The sequence below is a fragment of the Chenopodium album genome, chromosome 18 (genome assembly GCF_948465745.1).
Source record: "Chenopodium album chromosome 18, dcCheAlbu1.1, whole genome shotgun sequence".
NCBI classification, from domain to species: Eukaryota; Viridiplantae; Streptophyta; class Magnoliopsida; order Caryophyllales; family Amaranthaceae; genus Chenopodium; species Chenopodium album.
The window spans coordinates 12671988-12686219 of record NC_137851.1 but is presented as its reverse complement, the minus strand read 5'-3'; the positions used below and the strand labels follow the sequence as shown (position 1 = coordinate 12686219).

General features: G+C 35.5%; 2 protein-coding genes across 3 annotated transcripts; one reads left to right on the top strand and one right to left on the bottom strand.

Moving 5' to 3' along the window:
- Positions 1–227: 227 nt before the first annotated feature.
- On the top strand, positions 228–8281 carry LOC145593124 (uncharacterized). Its single transcript, XM_081649632.1, has 11 exons — positions 228–1431; positions 3529–3629; positions 3943–4102; positions 4218–4433; positions 4516–4735; positions 4869–5416; positions 5916–6030; positions 6548–6597; positions 7152–7255; positions 7341–7428; positions 7748–8281. Exons 1-11 carry the CDS (start codon positions 1291–1293, stop codon positions 7946–7948), a joined length of 1944 nt encoding a protein of 647 aa, XP_081505758.1. The 5' UTR covers positions 228–1290; the 3' UTR covers positions 7949–8281.
- A 1309-nt stretch (positions 8282–9590) lies between these two features.
- On the bottom strand, positions 9591–12959 carry LOC145593123 (protein Dr1 homolog). 2 transcript variants are annotated; one of them, XM_081649631.1, is made up of 6 exons: positions 12787–12959; positions 12239–12309; positions 11546–11635; positions 11221–11291; positions 10282–10350; positions 9591–10168 (listed from the first exon to the last, which is right to left on the bottom strand). In XM_081649631.1, exons 2-6 carry the CDS (start codon positions 12294–12296, stop codon positions 10001–10003), a joined length of 456 nt encoding a protein of 151 aa, XP_081505757.1. In that variant the 5' UTR covers positions 12297–12309; positions 12787–12959; the 3' UTR covers positions 9591–10000. The 2 variants fall into 2 exon arrangements, with proteins under 2 accessions (XP_081505757.1, XP_081505756.1); XM_081649630.1 differs by having other exon boundaries at positions 11221–11315; positions 12787–12951.
- Positions 12960–14232: the final 1273 nt, after the last annotated feature.

Sequence of the window (14232 nt, the reverse complement as noted above, 5' to 3'; positions counted from 1 at the left end):
GTTAGTGTGACATTAAAGATATTTACGGCCAAAGATGGATAAAAAATTACATCGATTTACGTAAATAGAAACATTATTTTGAAACGGAGGAGTATGAAAAAATACAAATAAAAACTATAATGAAAAAAATAAAATAATATAAAGCCAACATTATTAATGTATGCGTTGCAGAAAAAAAAAATTAAAAAGAAATATTACTTTCACATAGGAGAGCGAGACTGGGAACTGGGAGAACAGTAGGTAGTAATATTTAAAGGTTTTTTTTTTTTAATTTATGAAAAATCTTATTAGCTGACAACAATTATCTCAAACTAATACGAAGTATACGAAGTATGTAGCACTTATATTCCCAAGTGCTGCTTCTTCCTATTCTCTCTCCTCTCACTCTACAGCCCGCAACACAACCAGACGACCCCCAAAATCATGTCGGTGATCTATAACTATGGCTGGAGAATACATCGACCGACTCACATGACTTAGGCGAGAAAAGCCCCTATATATTTGGGCTTCGTAAATGTCACATAATTCTCCAATTGCAGATTGAGGAATTTTTTGATTTCGTAGATGTCTCATAAATCTCAGATCAACGAACGACGGGATCCTTAAAGCAACCCAACTCGGAGATGACTAGTTCAAGAAATACGATTTTATTTTTATTTTTTATCTCTAGAAAAGGAAAGCAGATATGATCAACACCATATTCACAGTATACTTGGAACAAATGAGGTAAATTCAACCCTTCATAAATTCACACAACTAAGTAATTAATAAAATATCGTAACCCAAAACAACTAATGTCGTCTACCAGCCTAACAGATGATGTTGTGACGGTAGGTTACAGTTAATTTGCATTTATACTGACTTGGCAGATGACTATGATAACTTATGCGTTGGCAACATTTACTGTTCACCAATATTACCAAATGTGCCATTAGATTAACAAGTCTCGTTGATAAAAAAGATCAAGTGGGGCTGGCTCTCTAAATATAACGTAATACAAGCAAATGTTATAATTTAATATCATTAACATCTTAAGTTATTAGAGACTGAGACATTCTTCGGAGTATAAGGGAGCGGGGGATTCGATGCTCACTTTCTCTCATTTCCAAAGAATAAAGCCGAGTCGACTAATTGGGTCATTCGTCTTACTTCCCCATACAACTTCCCCTCATTCACACCCTTTTCCCATGCACCCTGTCTTTTCCCTGCATTACATACTGCAAGCTTGAAGAGAAATTCGCAGAAAAATACAGCGGCAGTATCAGAGATTCAGAGTTGCAGTAATCAGAAATGGTGGTTTTGCCAGATTATCCAAAATCCTTCAAATTAGACCGAAAATCCAAATTTGCTACCAAACTTAAACCCCTCATTTCTCATCAACTCAAGCATATTTGCCCTGATTTTACAGATGAGAGCGATAATGTCCTTGCTGTAATCTCTCTACTCTTTTTCTTCCATTTTCCCCCATTTTTTTTGTTGCTTTTTATATATTTGTTTTATTTATCTTTGTTTGCTTGAAATTGAACCTTAATAAGTTAAGATTATGGAGTTATTGCAATTAAACTAGTTATAGTACGCATTGATGTAGTTGGGATTTGTGGGTTTTGTTCGCCATTTAATTTGTGGGTTTTTGTTCGTCATTTTAAATTTGTGGGTTTTGTTCTGCACAAATTTTCAGGAAATGGGTTTCATATAAACTTCAACGGTGGTGAAATTTTTGTACTGCTTTTGATGATTATTAACTGAGGAAATTGTTAGTCAATTGTTGTGTATCTTTGGGTGTAGGAGCCCTAGTTGTTGTTACTGAACAAGGTGAAGAATTTGTTTACGTATAACTGCATTGTTCTTAAAATGTTGTGGGGTTGTTAATTTGTTGTTTGTTGCTTTTGATAATTCTAGTTTGATGCTTACTTGCATGATTTTGGGGTGAATTTAATGGATAGCCGGCGCTAATTACTTGCCAAACTGCCATTATTAGTGCTGTGATGATAATTTTCATGGTGAAGTTATATGATAAGCTCTTCATTTGGTGTGTGTATGGAACATGGGCAGTTAGTGTAGAGCCTGATTTCAAAAAGTTTTGTAAGAAGCAACTAGATGAACATGTGTGTAGAATTTCCTGTTTAAGCTTGGATGCAATTGTACCAGGATGATTTTACCCCATTAAGTAACAACCCCAATGGAGCGTAAGCTGGTAGAAATGTTATATAGTCCAGGACCATTGCTTCTGCCACACGCAAGAATTGGTGATCACTTTTTTCTTTTTTAAAACTGATTAGCAGGGAGCAAGTTCCGGATTATACAATTATAATTCATAAGATTGTACATATGTAGAATGTTGTGTATGATAAGATGCCTACTGCAGTTCAGCTGATGAAATTTGACTTGTTATGACAAAAACACTCAGAAGTAACAGGCCATATTAGTGTGGGCATCGTTAAATTGGTGCTCCTTGGATGAGTCGTTGCAAGTTTTAAAGTTTGGAGTTACATGCATGGAAAGTAAACTGCAGAAATGGAAAATGGTAACTTTTAATTAGGCTGAAGGCCTCAAAAAAGAATTGTTTCCCTACTAACATTGGAAGCTATTGATGATGAAAGTGAAATTATGTGATCTTCTCTATGTGCATGGAAACCTATCATCTTAAGATTTTTTTCCCCTTTAATAGAATATGCTAGTGATCAAGCTGCAATGTAACAGTGAAACAGGCACGAATTCACCTGGAGGCCTTTGGGAAATTGGAACTTCTCTCTCAGTAATGTTGTACTACTTTTAGAGCTATATTATTAACTAATAAACAAGTCACCTGGAGCCATTTTTTTTTTTTTTTTTTTTTTTTGATGGAAAGCTGTCCAATTTTTGGTCTCTATAAGGAAGCAGTTTGGTGACTGGTATAGATTAAAGTAACTGGAGGGCTTCAATGTGAGATAGGTTACCATCTGACCAATCCTTATCTGAGCCTTTATCTACCTTAAATGTCTTTAGCTTCCAGTTCCTGTTCAGTCTGCAGGATGATCTGTGTGTTCAGCTATACTTATGTTGAATTTGATACTCTGGAGTCTTTTACCTGATTTTCTTTTAAACCATGCTATTTCGTTGTAAGGTGGTATCTCTTTGACTCATACCACAGGGAAACATGCTATATGATCTATCCTTGAAAACCAGGTAAAACCGGGTACTTGAACCATAGTTTTTTTTTTTTTTTTTTTTACCAAGTAGAGGTGTGTTTCAATAGTTTTACAAGACACTGCTTTTCAAATTATGCTTTCCTCTTGAGTATGCAGTCACTTAGAGGTGAGATCTATATTAAAATCACATACCAAGGGATTTTGAATAGGTATTTCTGGTATTATTGCTTTGAATGCTTGTAACTTGCTACAAATTTTGCTGCATGTCAATGACCTGATAACGTGACACTGTTCTTTCTTATCTCATACCATCAGTGAGCTCATGTTTTACATTGAAGCTCGCTGTGAATAGGTTTCCGATTTCATAAGTAACTTTTTGCTTCCTTTCCTTGTTCTGCAGGAGTACATCACAGTTTTGGTATGTAATGGGAAAAACCAAAATCAGGCAAGAGACGATTTGCACGCGTTTCTTGGAAGGAGGACTGAGGAATTTGTATCTTGGTGAGTAATTTTTGATCTAATGATCAGCTGTTTTATCATTATCCAACAAACGCTTGTTGCTAAATCAAATGCTGTTCTCCTGGACTACTGCATTATGTGAGATAAACCTTGCAAAACATAGTGTTTAGATAGCATTCTTGAGCTACCTCACAGAAACTTGCCGACTGCAGCAATTGTTTAGTTACTGATACAAAACAAACATCTGTCACTGTTACCTCCTGATAATTATTTGTGACCAATAATATTGTTGTGTACTTGCTTCCTAATTCTATAGCCGAAATTCTCTTTTGATATTTCTGGCTCAATATTGTAGGCTATGGAAGTTTCTTCTGAAGAATGAGACTCAATTAACTGCTTCGGTATCATCAGATATGACTGTTGGCACTGTCCATAGTTTGTGTGATGTTGATAGAGACAAAGCTTGTGCAAACAGAACATTTAAAAGTTGTCCGAGTTATTCTGTCAATATGATGGTAATGGAACTTTTTGAACTAAACTTCTTTGTGCCAGAATCGTCTGTAATTCTTGTCAAAAAAAGAATTATCTGTAATTTTCTGGTGAAGTTTTGAAAATTATTTTTATCGACAGGGTAAACATGATAAATATCATTCATCTGGGAAAGCCTGTAAATCGCCTGATATCGAACCACAAAAGGATTATCATCCTCCCCTGGCAAAAGAGTTGGCAAAAATTGCCATCCAGTCAAGTGACCTTCGAAATAAAGTTGCTAAGTTTGATTATTCGAAGAAAGTGCTGTCATCAGTTAGGAATTATCAGCTTGAAACAGTAAATGACTGTGAAAAGGTAGACATAATGAGTGCTAAAATTTTGTTTGTTCGTGTGGATATTGATATGCATTATATCTGATTTTTAACTACTGATCTAGCATTCTAGGTGCACTGACTTGTTCCCCAAGGCTGCTTCTTTAGCAAGGAAAGATGTTGCTTTGAAACGCGATTATCTCCCTGCATCTGTAGCTAAGACTACTCAAAGCTGTAAGCTGCCAGATAAGGAACCTGCTAGTTTATTGGGGAGGCCTCCAACTTCTTTACAAGAGAGGAGTCCTGCTTCTAGAACACAGTTCTCTAATGTCAGTAAGCTTGCAGGTAATATAATTGCTTCCAAGAATTAGCCATGTTCTTCATGAAGACTCATTCATTGAAATGCTGCTTGATATTATCATTGTAAACACCAGCATTACTTTTTTTTTTTTTTTTTTTTTTTTTTTTTTTGTGGCAGAGTGTCCACAAATGCGTAATGTGGGTAATGCCTTGAAAAGGAGCCTTCCTCCAGTAATTCCATCCTCCAATATCAACCAGCCACGGAAAAGTGTTTGGGACAGATTGGGGAAGCCTCAACAGGATGCACTATCCAGAAGCCAGATTGTTGATTTTTGTGCAAGAGACAAGGCTCATTGCAATAAAAACTGGACTGACCACCATTCTTCAATGACTCCAAATCCTTCTGAACAAATAGTTCAAGCTTCTCCCTTGCCTGCTCTGCCTAGAGTTCAAGGCAACCGAAAATTGAGACAAGTACATCAGTCTTTCCGGGGAGGTGGCACTCACCAACTTGATGACACCATGAGACCAAAAAATGTCGTTAAGACAGATTTTGAGGTTCCTTCTATTAGTAATATTGGAAGAAAAAGGCAGTTTGGTGAAATTAGTGGCCAAATAGATGCTGGTATGACAACAGAGAAGATAACAGAAAACCAATTTGAAAAACCTTGGCAGTCCCGTAATATATCAGAAGTACCATCAGAGGGTTCTCAGTCTGTTGTCCCTGTATGTGAAACCTTCTCCCTTTTCCCCCTATCCCCTAGTCCACTCTCTCATCCTCACCATAATGAAATATTGAACTGGTTGGCCTGTATATCTTGAAACTTGTAAGAGCATGATACCTTTAATGCTGTTCATTTAAGTTGATTTCATTTCATAAGCGATGAAGCCGGTTAATTATGTAACTCAATGACCACTTTAACCTGTAGATGGCTCATATCAAGTTATATTGCTCAGGAATCGAAGACTTACTTTCTTAATTGTGGAAGGGTCCTATGTTTTTTTTTTGTTTGTGGAAGGATCTTGCTGCTTATTTTTATCTAATGACCTAGAAGGTGCTTACTAATAAAAAGACTAGGTTTCATCTAAATAACTGTCGTCTCCTTTGAAATTGCTCTGTTTGTTACACTGCACCATTGAGATATACTGAATGTGATAATATCCCTCTGCTGTGTCTTAGTGCTTCTTGCCTTATAGTACTAACATACCTATGCATCCTATTCAGCAAGTGGATGATATGAAATTGCGATTGCGCCAGATTGAGCTAGATATGGTTAAGCTACGAGCAAAGCAAGTATCGTTGGAGAAAGATGGAAAGACCAACTTACTGACAAAATCTGGTAAATAGTGTTCCATTTGCTCATCTGATATCTTGATAATATTATAGTGCCATGCCTATTGTACAATCTGCCTACAACTTTTACATTTAATAAATTTTTAGCCTATGGATTTCATAATTAAATTTTTTGAACATTTTAAACAAGTATGTGCTGGATTGCCGGATCTTAATTTGTTGATGGCCATATATTCACTAATGCCTAAACATTGTGCAATACTGGGATATTAAAGAAATATGCTCTGAAATCTTATCTTATTCATCAACATGAAAAACAAACTAACTAATTACCTCGAGGCTTGGATTTCTACCAAATTCTGCTATTTTTTAATAAGTTTCAAGTTATTATGATTTTGTCTCACAGGTTCCTTCCCAATGTAACTATCATTTCTTTCTTGTTTTTACAGCTGTCTTGTACTCTTAATACTTAATTAGCTCAATGTTCTCCTCCTGGTGCTTCTCACTTATATTCTGACAGAGGTTTGCCATTGCTTAAGTAAACTTGATCACTCCTTTTGCAGGTGTGATAAAGCCAACAGTGGATGAATCAAGAACAGTGCTCGTGACTAATGTAAAAGCTTAATGTCCTTAAAAAAAAAATTGCAATAAGTCCAATATGATTGATTTAACCTCATCTTTTCTACATTGCATGTATCTTCCACAGGAGGGAAATTCATATGTTAAGACTTTGCTTAGCATATCCGGCCTTAGAATAGATAAAGCTGACATGCATAGAAAGTGGTTTGCATATGAACATAATTGGAAATTGGCTGAATGCTAAGGCAAAATATTTACATTTTAGTTCTTTTCCTATTTCTTACTTATGTTGAAGGGAAGTTCTGGAGAATTGGTGTATTGAGTTTTAACTTGAAAGTACAGAAACGATATTGGAGCTTAAATCCCCACCCCCTCTACCTATCTAAAAAGAATTTGAGTATAAAAAATAGGGTACTCATGCATATATGCACCAACCCTGAGCCATCTTATCATTTGCTTTGCTTTTAGAGAAAAGACAGATTTTGATTAATTGCCTGTTCAAAATATCATCTTTTCTTGCATTTGAAGATATAAGTTGGGTAATGAGACTGATGACAAGTATCATGTAAATGACTAACAAATTTGTAGGTGCATTTTGAGGCAACAAAAGAATCTTTATTGATGTACTTCTGGAAGTGTGGAGCTGTAGTAGACGTCAAATTTGCTGATAATATGCCATCTGCACGAGAAAAGTAGATTTCATCTCCTTATCTGTCTTTCATTTGTCAAAAAAAAATTTATGGATATCTGATATTTGAGAATAACTCCCATGTTTAGGTCTGCTTACATTACTTTCCAAAACAAGATGGCTGCTGATAAGGCTTTGAGATTCAGTGGGGCATCTTTTTATTCAAGAACCATTAAGGTAATTTTTCAGCTCTACTGATGCTTTTTTTTTTAAATGATTCTTATAGCTGTTATTCTTATACTCAGTGTCTCAGTGCCTTGTAGAGTTATTGTACACGTGTTTGTATAACACTGGAACAGCTCCTTTCAGTAAAGACTGGGTCGGGGGAGGGGGGGGGGGGGGTAGTATGTACTATGTAGTTCTTCATAGCAGAGATTGACTGTAAACTACAGTTCTTTGGTTCTCCATTGGAAATCGGGACTGTTCTTCTACCTTAGTTCTGCCTTCAGCAACCAAGCATGATGTAATTAAAAAGTTATGGTGCTGAATTTTGTAGGTTTGTAGGACGGGTGATTTTCCCAGTACAGCCACAGCACCATCAGCTGAAATTTCTGACAAGAAGATGCAAATTACTCCTTCAAAAAGCAACGTTAACCCTGAGGGGTTTTCTAATTCTGAATCTCATTCCAAGTGTCAGAATGAACCTTTTTCTTTAGCTCATTCAGAACCCTTGTCTTCTACCTTTGACGAAAGATAATCAGTTGCGGAATCTACTTGTCAGCAAGGACCTTCAGCTGCTTCTTCCATAGAGATGCCTGCAGAATCAGAGCAGCAAAATTTGGCGACTGAGACATGTACCTCACAGCAAGATCATCTGTCTTTATCATGAAAGGCCTAAAAAGTGCTCTGATAGAACTGAAACATACAATTTTGATATCAATTTTCGCAAGGGTGAGTTGTGGATAATACTTTTAACTTGGGATAGACAGCATATACCTTAAAACGAAGTATATAATAATTTCTGTAGGTAATTGTACAGAAAGTAAGAAAGAGCTTTGGCAATGTCATTCACCAGTTGAAAAGGACATGTTTGGATCCTGTAACGGATTTCTTAACTTTAAATTCTACGAATTGCATGTGCATTGGCACAACACTTGTTTTTCTTTTCCTAAAAACTACAGAGTACAAATTACTATCTTTTCATACAAGTCATTGTTTAGTATTGATGCTTTTTGTCGGATTTTGGTAAATTTTTTAGGCGCCAAAATCAGACCACATTTCATGGAAAAAAAAACCTACTAAAATGATTGTGTACACAACTATACAAATATATGCTTGTATCTTCTGGATTACTGATGTCTTGGAGCTTTAAATTAATCATTAAAATCTGCCAGAAAAGAACAATAAAGTTAAGTGCACCAAATGTATTTACAAGTGTTTAAAAGGGATTTAAGACTTAAAACCGTTAAAAGTACTCCCTCCGTCCCTAAATTACATTCCTGTTTAGACATTTACACGGGAATTGAGGAAAGAATAAGATAAATAACAATAATTAGATAATGCAATGGGAAGTACAAAACATTAAATAATGTTTTTGAATAAAACAAAGATAGATTAGTGATTACTCATGACATGTCATCAATCCTTTGCAAAAAAAAAGGACCAATCACATGCTCCTAATTGAAAATTTTTAACCAATCACATTCATTGTAATTTAGCACAAGGATTCTGAAAAATTAAAGGCTGAAAAAGTACATTAACCAATCAAACATTGAAAGTGGAATGTAAATACATTTATTATACATTAAAAGTACAACTGAAAAATAAAGTGAATTTGGGATATTTAGAGAAAAAAAAAATTACTAAAAATAGAAAGGTGGAATGTAATTTTGGAATACCCAAAATAGAAAGGAGGAATGTAATTTAGGGACGGAGGGAGTAGCAAATTGGCCTTTTCATACCGAGTATGAGACTACTAACATCTATCCGCTTCAGAAAGCAGCTGTACCGCTAAGTGCTAACATATAAAAATAAGCTTAACCCTGTAAGCTTTATCACTAACTTGTCAGCAGTGTTTTCCAAACATGCCCAAAGTCTGAGACATGGAGATGGTGATGAATTCTCTACTGAGCTTGGCAAGCTGCACTCTCCTGTTCAAGCTCTCCAAATTTTAATCAAAGTGTTTTATATAAATGCTCGAGAGACATTTCCTGCTGTCACATTGCACATATCTCTGATCCATGTTATGCCATCTACAGGCAGTCAATATATACATTTTGTTAGAATTAGAATAGCACAGACAAAATATATAACCCACTCAGGCACTAACAGCCAGACTTGACTTCAGAAATTTAGATGGCTTTCAGAAAGAATAGTTTCAGTCAGTAATATATCCCGAGGAAAAAAAAACATTCACTGCATTCAAGATATTAGAAAATAAAATAAAAAAAGTTACACTACATGTTCGCTGGCTCAGCTATAGCCTGCAATACAACTGGTAATGACTAGAAAAGAGGGCTGTGTACTAGTCACACCCTTTACCAAGGAAAAACTAAAGGTAGAATTCTCCATTGATAACAATATGTACCCTCTCAGAGCATCTCACTACCGAAGGTGAAATGCTCCCGCTAATTACATTCATTTATGAACAGGACAATTGGTGAGATACAAATTTATAAAGCTTTAAACACAGGCCAGAGCTCTTGCCTCACAGCTTTGTACAAGAAAATATGAGGTCAGATGCACAGAAGATGTTAATGGGTGCTTTTGCCTATGATTTAAAGAAAACAAAGACCTAAGATCCTAAAAGTTAGCTCTCTGGGGTAGGGTCGGTATCTGATTTGGGAAGAGGTACATTCCCATTCATTCTTGCCCGAGCCTCCGCAAACATCCTCTGCTGCTCAGCAGCAGCTTCTTCCTCGGTCATCTCGGCAGCGTTGCCCCACTTACCACCACCACCACCTCGAACTCCATCTTGCTGAGAAAAATACAAACATCGATTATTCAAAAAATAGCTAGAGCAAATACTAAGCCTGATAGACCACCAGGATCAGTGCAATCTTTAAAGTTAACTTGGAAAAGAAGAATCACCATTGTCTCCAATTTATGTTGTTCGTATGCAGCATAAACATCTTCAATGTACTCCCCAAAACCAAGAACCTGAATGATAAACATGATGAAACCATGATCTGTCTAACTCAGAACGAATAAAATAGTAAGACAAGAAGAAAAAATCAATAAAAGAACAAATACAAATCATTAAGGTGACACAATCAGTTCAGAACACAAATCAGCTTCCAGATATCAGAACAGGCAGAATAGATATTAATGAAAAGCAATGTACATGTAACTTTATCAACATAAAGAGGGGGGCCAAAGGCAATAAAATTAACAAGATGCTAAAAATTATTTTGCTCCCAAACCTCTCTACATGAGCCAACAAGATTGGAAAGAGACCAATAGAGCTAAGAATTTGTGCCCAAAGAGCCCACTACAACACAAAAGAACTGCAACCTAAGGGAAAGAAACGGATCCAACCTTCTTTCAACTTAAGAAAGATTGAGAATCTTTCCAGAAATCCAGGAGATTGCCACAAAATTTCCCCTGGTGAAGGCCTACAATGACGGCTACAACCGAATTGACAAGGCAAAACGCCATTAGGAGGTAGCATCTTTGTACAAGCTATGTATACCACATAAGTCTCACATCTACTTGTTACAAGCTCCCAGAATTGTCTTACTAAATCACTAGTCACTATCAAAACAATCATGGCCAACCTGCCAAGCTTCTATACCTGCCCAAAATATTGCAATATCTATTCACCTATCCCATTAATCATCTATTGCAACTTCAAAACTGTAAAAGGTCAGAGAAAGTCATAAACAATCTTGTGTCCTTGACTCCCCAAAATAATAAGGAGAACCAAGTTCAACTTAGAGATACCATACAGGACACCAATCATACAAAAAAGAGACCTTTAGTATATTCCAAGGAGAGAGACAGATGGTGTAGAATTTATAACAAAAATACCTCCAAAGCCTTCAGTACATGCTCTGGTGCAATTGTTCGTTTTTCTTCTCTGTTGCAAACGTCATTTGATTCTGATGAAACAAGATTTATAAACTCTGAAAGAATGAGATTCTGTCAGTATAAAAAGCAACTAAAACCACAGAAAATACCTTAGATACTGCAAATGAAGGGGCTTCACTCCACAAATAAACAGTAAAATGCAATTTGGAACCATGGTATCCAACACCAACTAGCAGAAACTAAACAAAATAAAAATAACCATACAAATAAGGCCTTTTGATATAACTAAAAGTATTAAATTTGAAGAAGAAAATCATTTACTCACCAACACAACATTCAATTAATAGATCTTGAGCATCTCTGGCCACACGAACATCTGGGGGCAACATCTCCTTTATTATTTTAGTCATTGTCGCTGGAAACAAGTAACAAATGTATTGAAAACTCAATCAAGTCACAGAATATAATGACTATTGACTAGTTCTATTCAAAACCAAGGTAATTGAAGTTTAAAATCTTTGGGAATTAAGTCACGAAGCTAGCTGCTTACTGAAAATTTAAGTAACAATTAAGGTTTAAGACATACTGTGATGCTACCGAAATTCCATAAAATCGGTAAAATAAAAAATAAGACATTTGGGGAAAAAAAAATGGCAGTGCATAGCGTTTCCTGAAACCACAAGGCCCCTACTTATGATTTTCAAATCCCAAATAATCACGAAAATGCTTTAGTCTGTTAATACGTGTGCTTGAAAATGCATTGCAATCAAGAGCAAGAGGAAACAAATAACACCTAATCAACTTTATACAAGCCTTATTACTCCAACACATTACGCCAAGCATTTAGCTCAATGAGGGAATGTTAAAACAATTGCATCATACAATTGAACCAAACAAAACAATATTATAACACTATCGTTATAACACTACCCAATGATCTTGCAAGTTAACTCGAGAACACCTTAATGAAAATCAAGAGTAGGAAATTCAAGTTATTTGTCAAGGGTGGCAGAATTACCTTTAGGGAGAGAAGCATCTTCTTTTGCCTTCCCAACTATGTCCATTGGCTCCATCATACAAGTACACAGCCTACAAGCAGCACATATATATTCAAAACCAGCTCAAAACATCACACTAACATGAATCGTCACAAGGAACCGTATGATAATATCCCGACACATCATAACTAACAAATTTACATCAACACAACAACAACAAAGCCTTAATCCCAATATGATTTGGGGTCATCTAACATGAATCGTCATAAGGAACCGTATGATAATAGAAATTTTAAAATCTCTTTCAAAGTGTTTAAAGATAGCAATAATCCGCCTATTCTCGTAATATCTTTCAACCCTCACATCAGTCAGATCAAACCAGGCTAATCCTAATTCACATAAAAATAAACATCGTACTCAAAGAATTGTTAGATTCTATTTAATCAAAACCAGCTTCAGACAATAAATAAGAACAATTGCAAATTGGAAGTAACCTCATCGAAAATAAACCCTAAATCAAATTAATTCTCAAAAAATCAAATTAGGTATAAAAAGAGAGAAAACTAACCAGAAAGATCGGAAAAGAGGTGGAGAGTTGAACCGATGAGAGTCGCCGGAGAAGGCGGCGTCGGCGGCGGAGAAGAGGGGAGAAAGAGGGAAAGTCGCCGGAGAACGGTGGAGTTTGGCGGAGATTTTAGGGTTTCAGAAATTTGCGAAAATTTGGGGGACTTTTAAACTATGCAGTCTTAATTAATTTTTAGAAGAAAAAAAAAAAAAAAAAAAAAAGAATTGGCAAAAGTGATGTCGTTTTGTTTGGTCAAAATATTATTAGTGGCTCTGTTATCATTGTTTTAAGATTGGGATAAGGACAGATAATTAAAAGAGGTGCAAACGTCCAAATTATTAAATTAAACTTGTTCTATACGGTTCTCGAGTTCTAGTGCCCTCAACAGTGAACACTTACCAGTGTTACCACTTTTTAAGTACTCATCTGTATTTTATCACTTGAGGGAGTGAAACTAATGCAGTTTAAAACCGAACCAAATCAAATTAGAAATGTGGTGCGGTTTTTTTTTTCTAATATGGTTCGGTGTGGTTTGAGGAATCCCAAACCGAATTAATATGGTTTGTTTTCGATTTTAAGATTGAAAAACCAAAAGCCGAAATCCAAACCGAATTATGGCCCATATCCAAATTTATAGCATAGCCCAATACTAATTTCTACCCTACATATATAAAGCCAAAAAAATAATAAAGCTTGTATTTTATTTATGTCCAAGAATGTCGATCAATGTGGGCAATGTTGGAGTGAATGACCAATTAGATGGAGCCAAAAGGAAGAGGATGAAAAATTTTGGTATGCTTCGCTTTTGTTTTGAAAAACCGAATTTAAAACGGTGTGGTTTGGTTCGGTTTCAATTATAATATGGTGCGGTGTGGTTTGAAAAATCCCAAAACCGAACTTTTATGTTATATTTTCTTCTTAAAGGTACTAATTTTACTGAACGAAAATTATTTTTACAGAACTGAACTTATTTTTATTGAACTGAAATTATTTTTAACTAATATTATTTTTTTTAAGGTGAAGTGAACAGGGCTTTAGAGGTGATAAACATCGGTCCAACCTATTAGCCCGACCGGATTCAGCCCAAAATTAGGGCGAGATTTGTGCAAATTTTTCCTTGGTCTCGAGACCAGTCATAGGAAGCTGGTCCTGCACTATAAAAATGAACCTTTGCTAGAAACAAAATGAACATTTACTAGAAAAAAATGAATATTTAGTAATTGAACATTGCAATATATAAAAATTGAACATTCATAATATGGAGCCCACTCTTGGAGCTTGCTACTGATTGTTCATCTGCAATTCTTCCTTCATTATTGGATGAATGTAAGTTTATTTATTGCTTTTTTTTTATTCAATGTGGTTTTTTTTATTGAATAATTTTGTGTGTTTTTTTTATCCCTTCTTTACGGTTGATTGTGAGTATATTCCTTGTTTAAGTTTATTTAC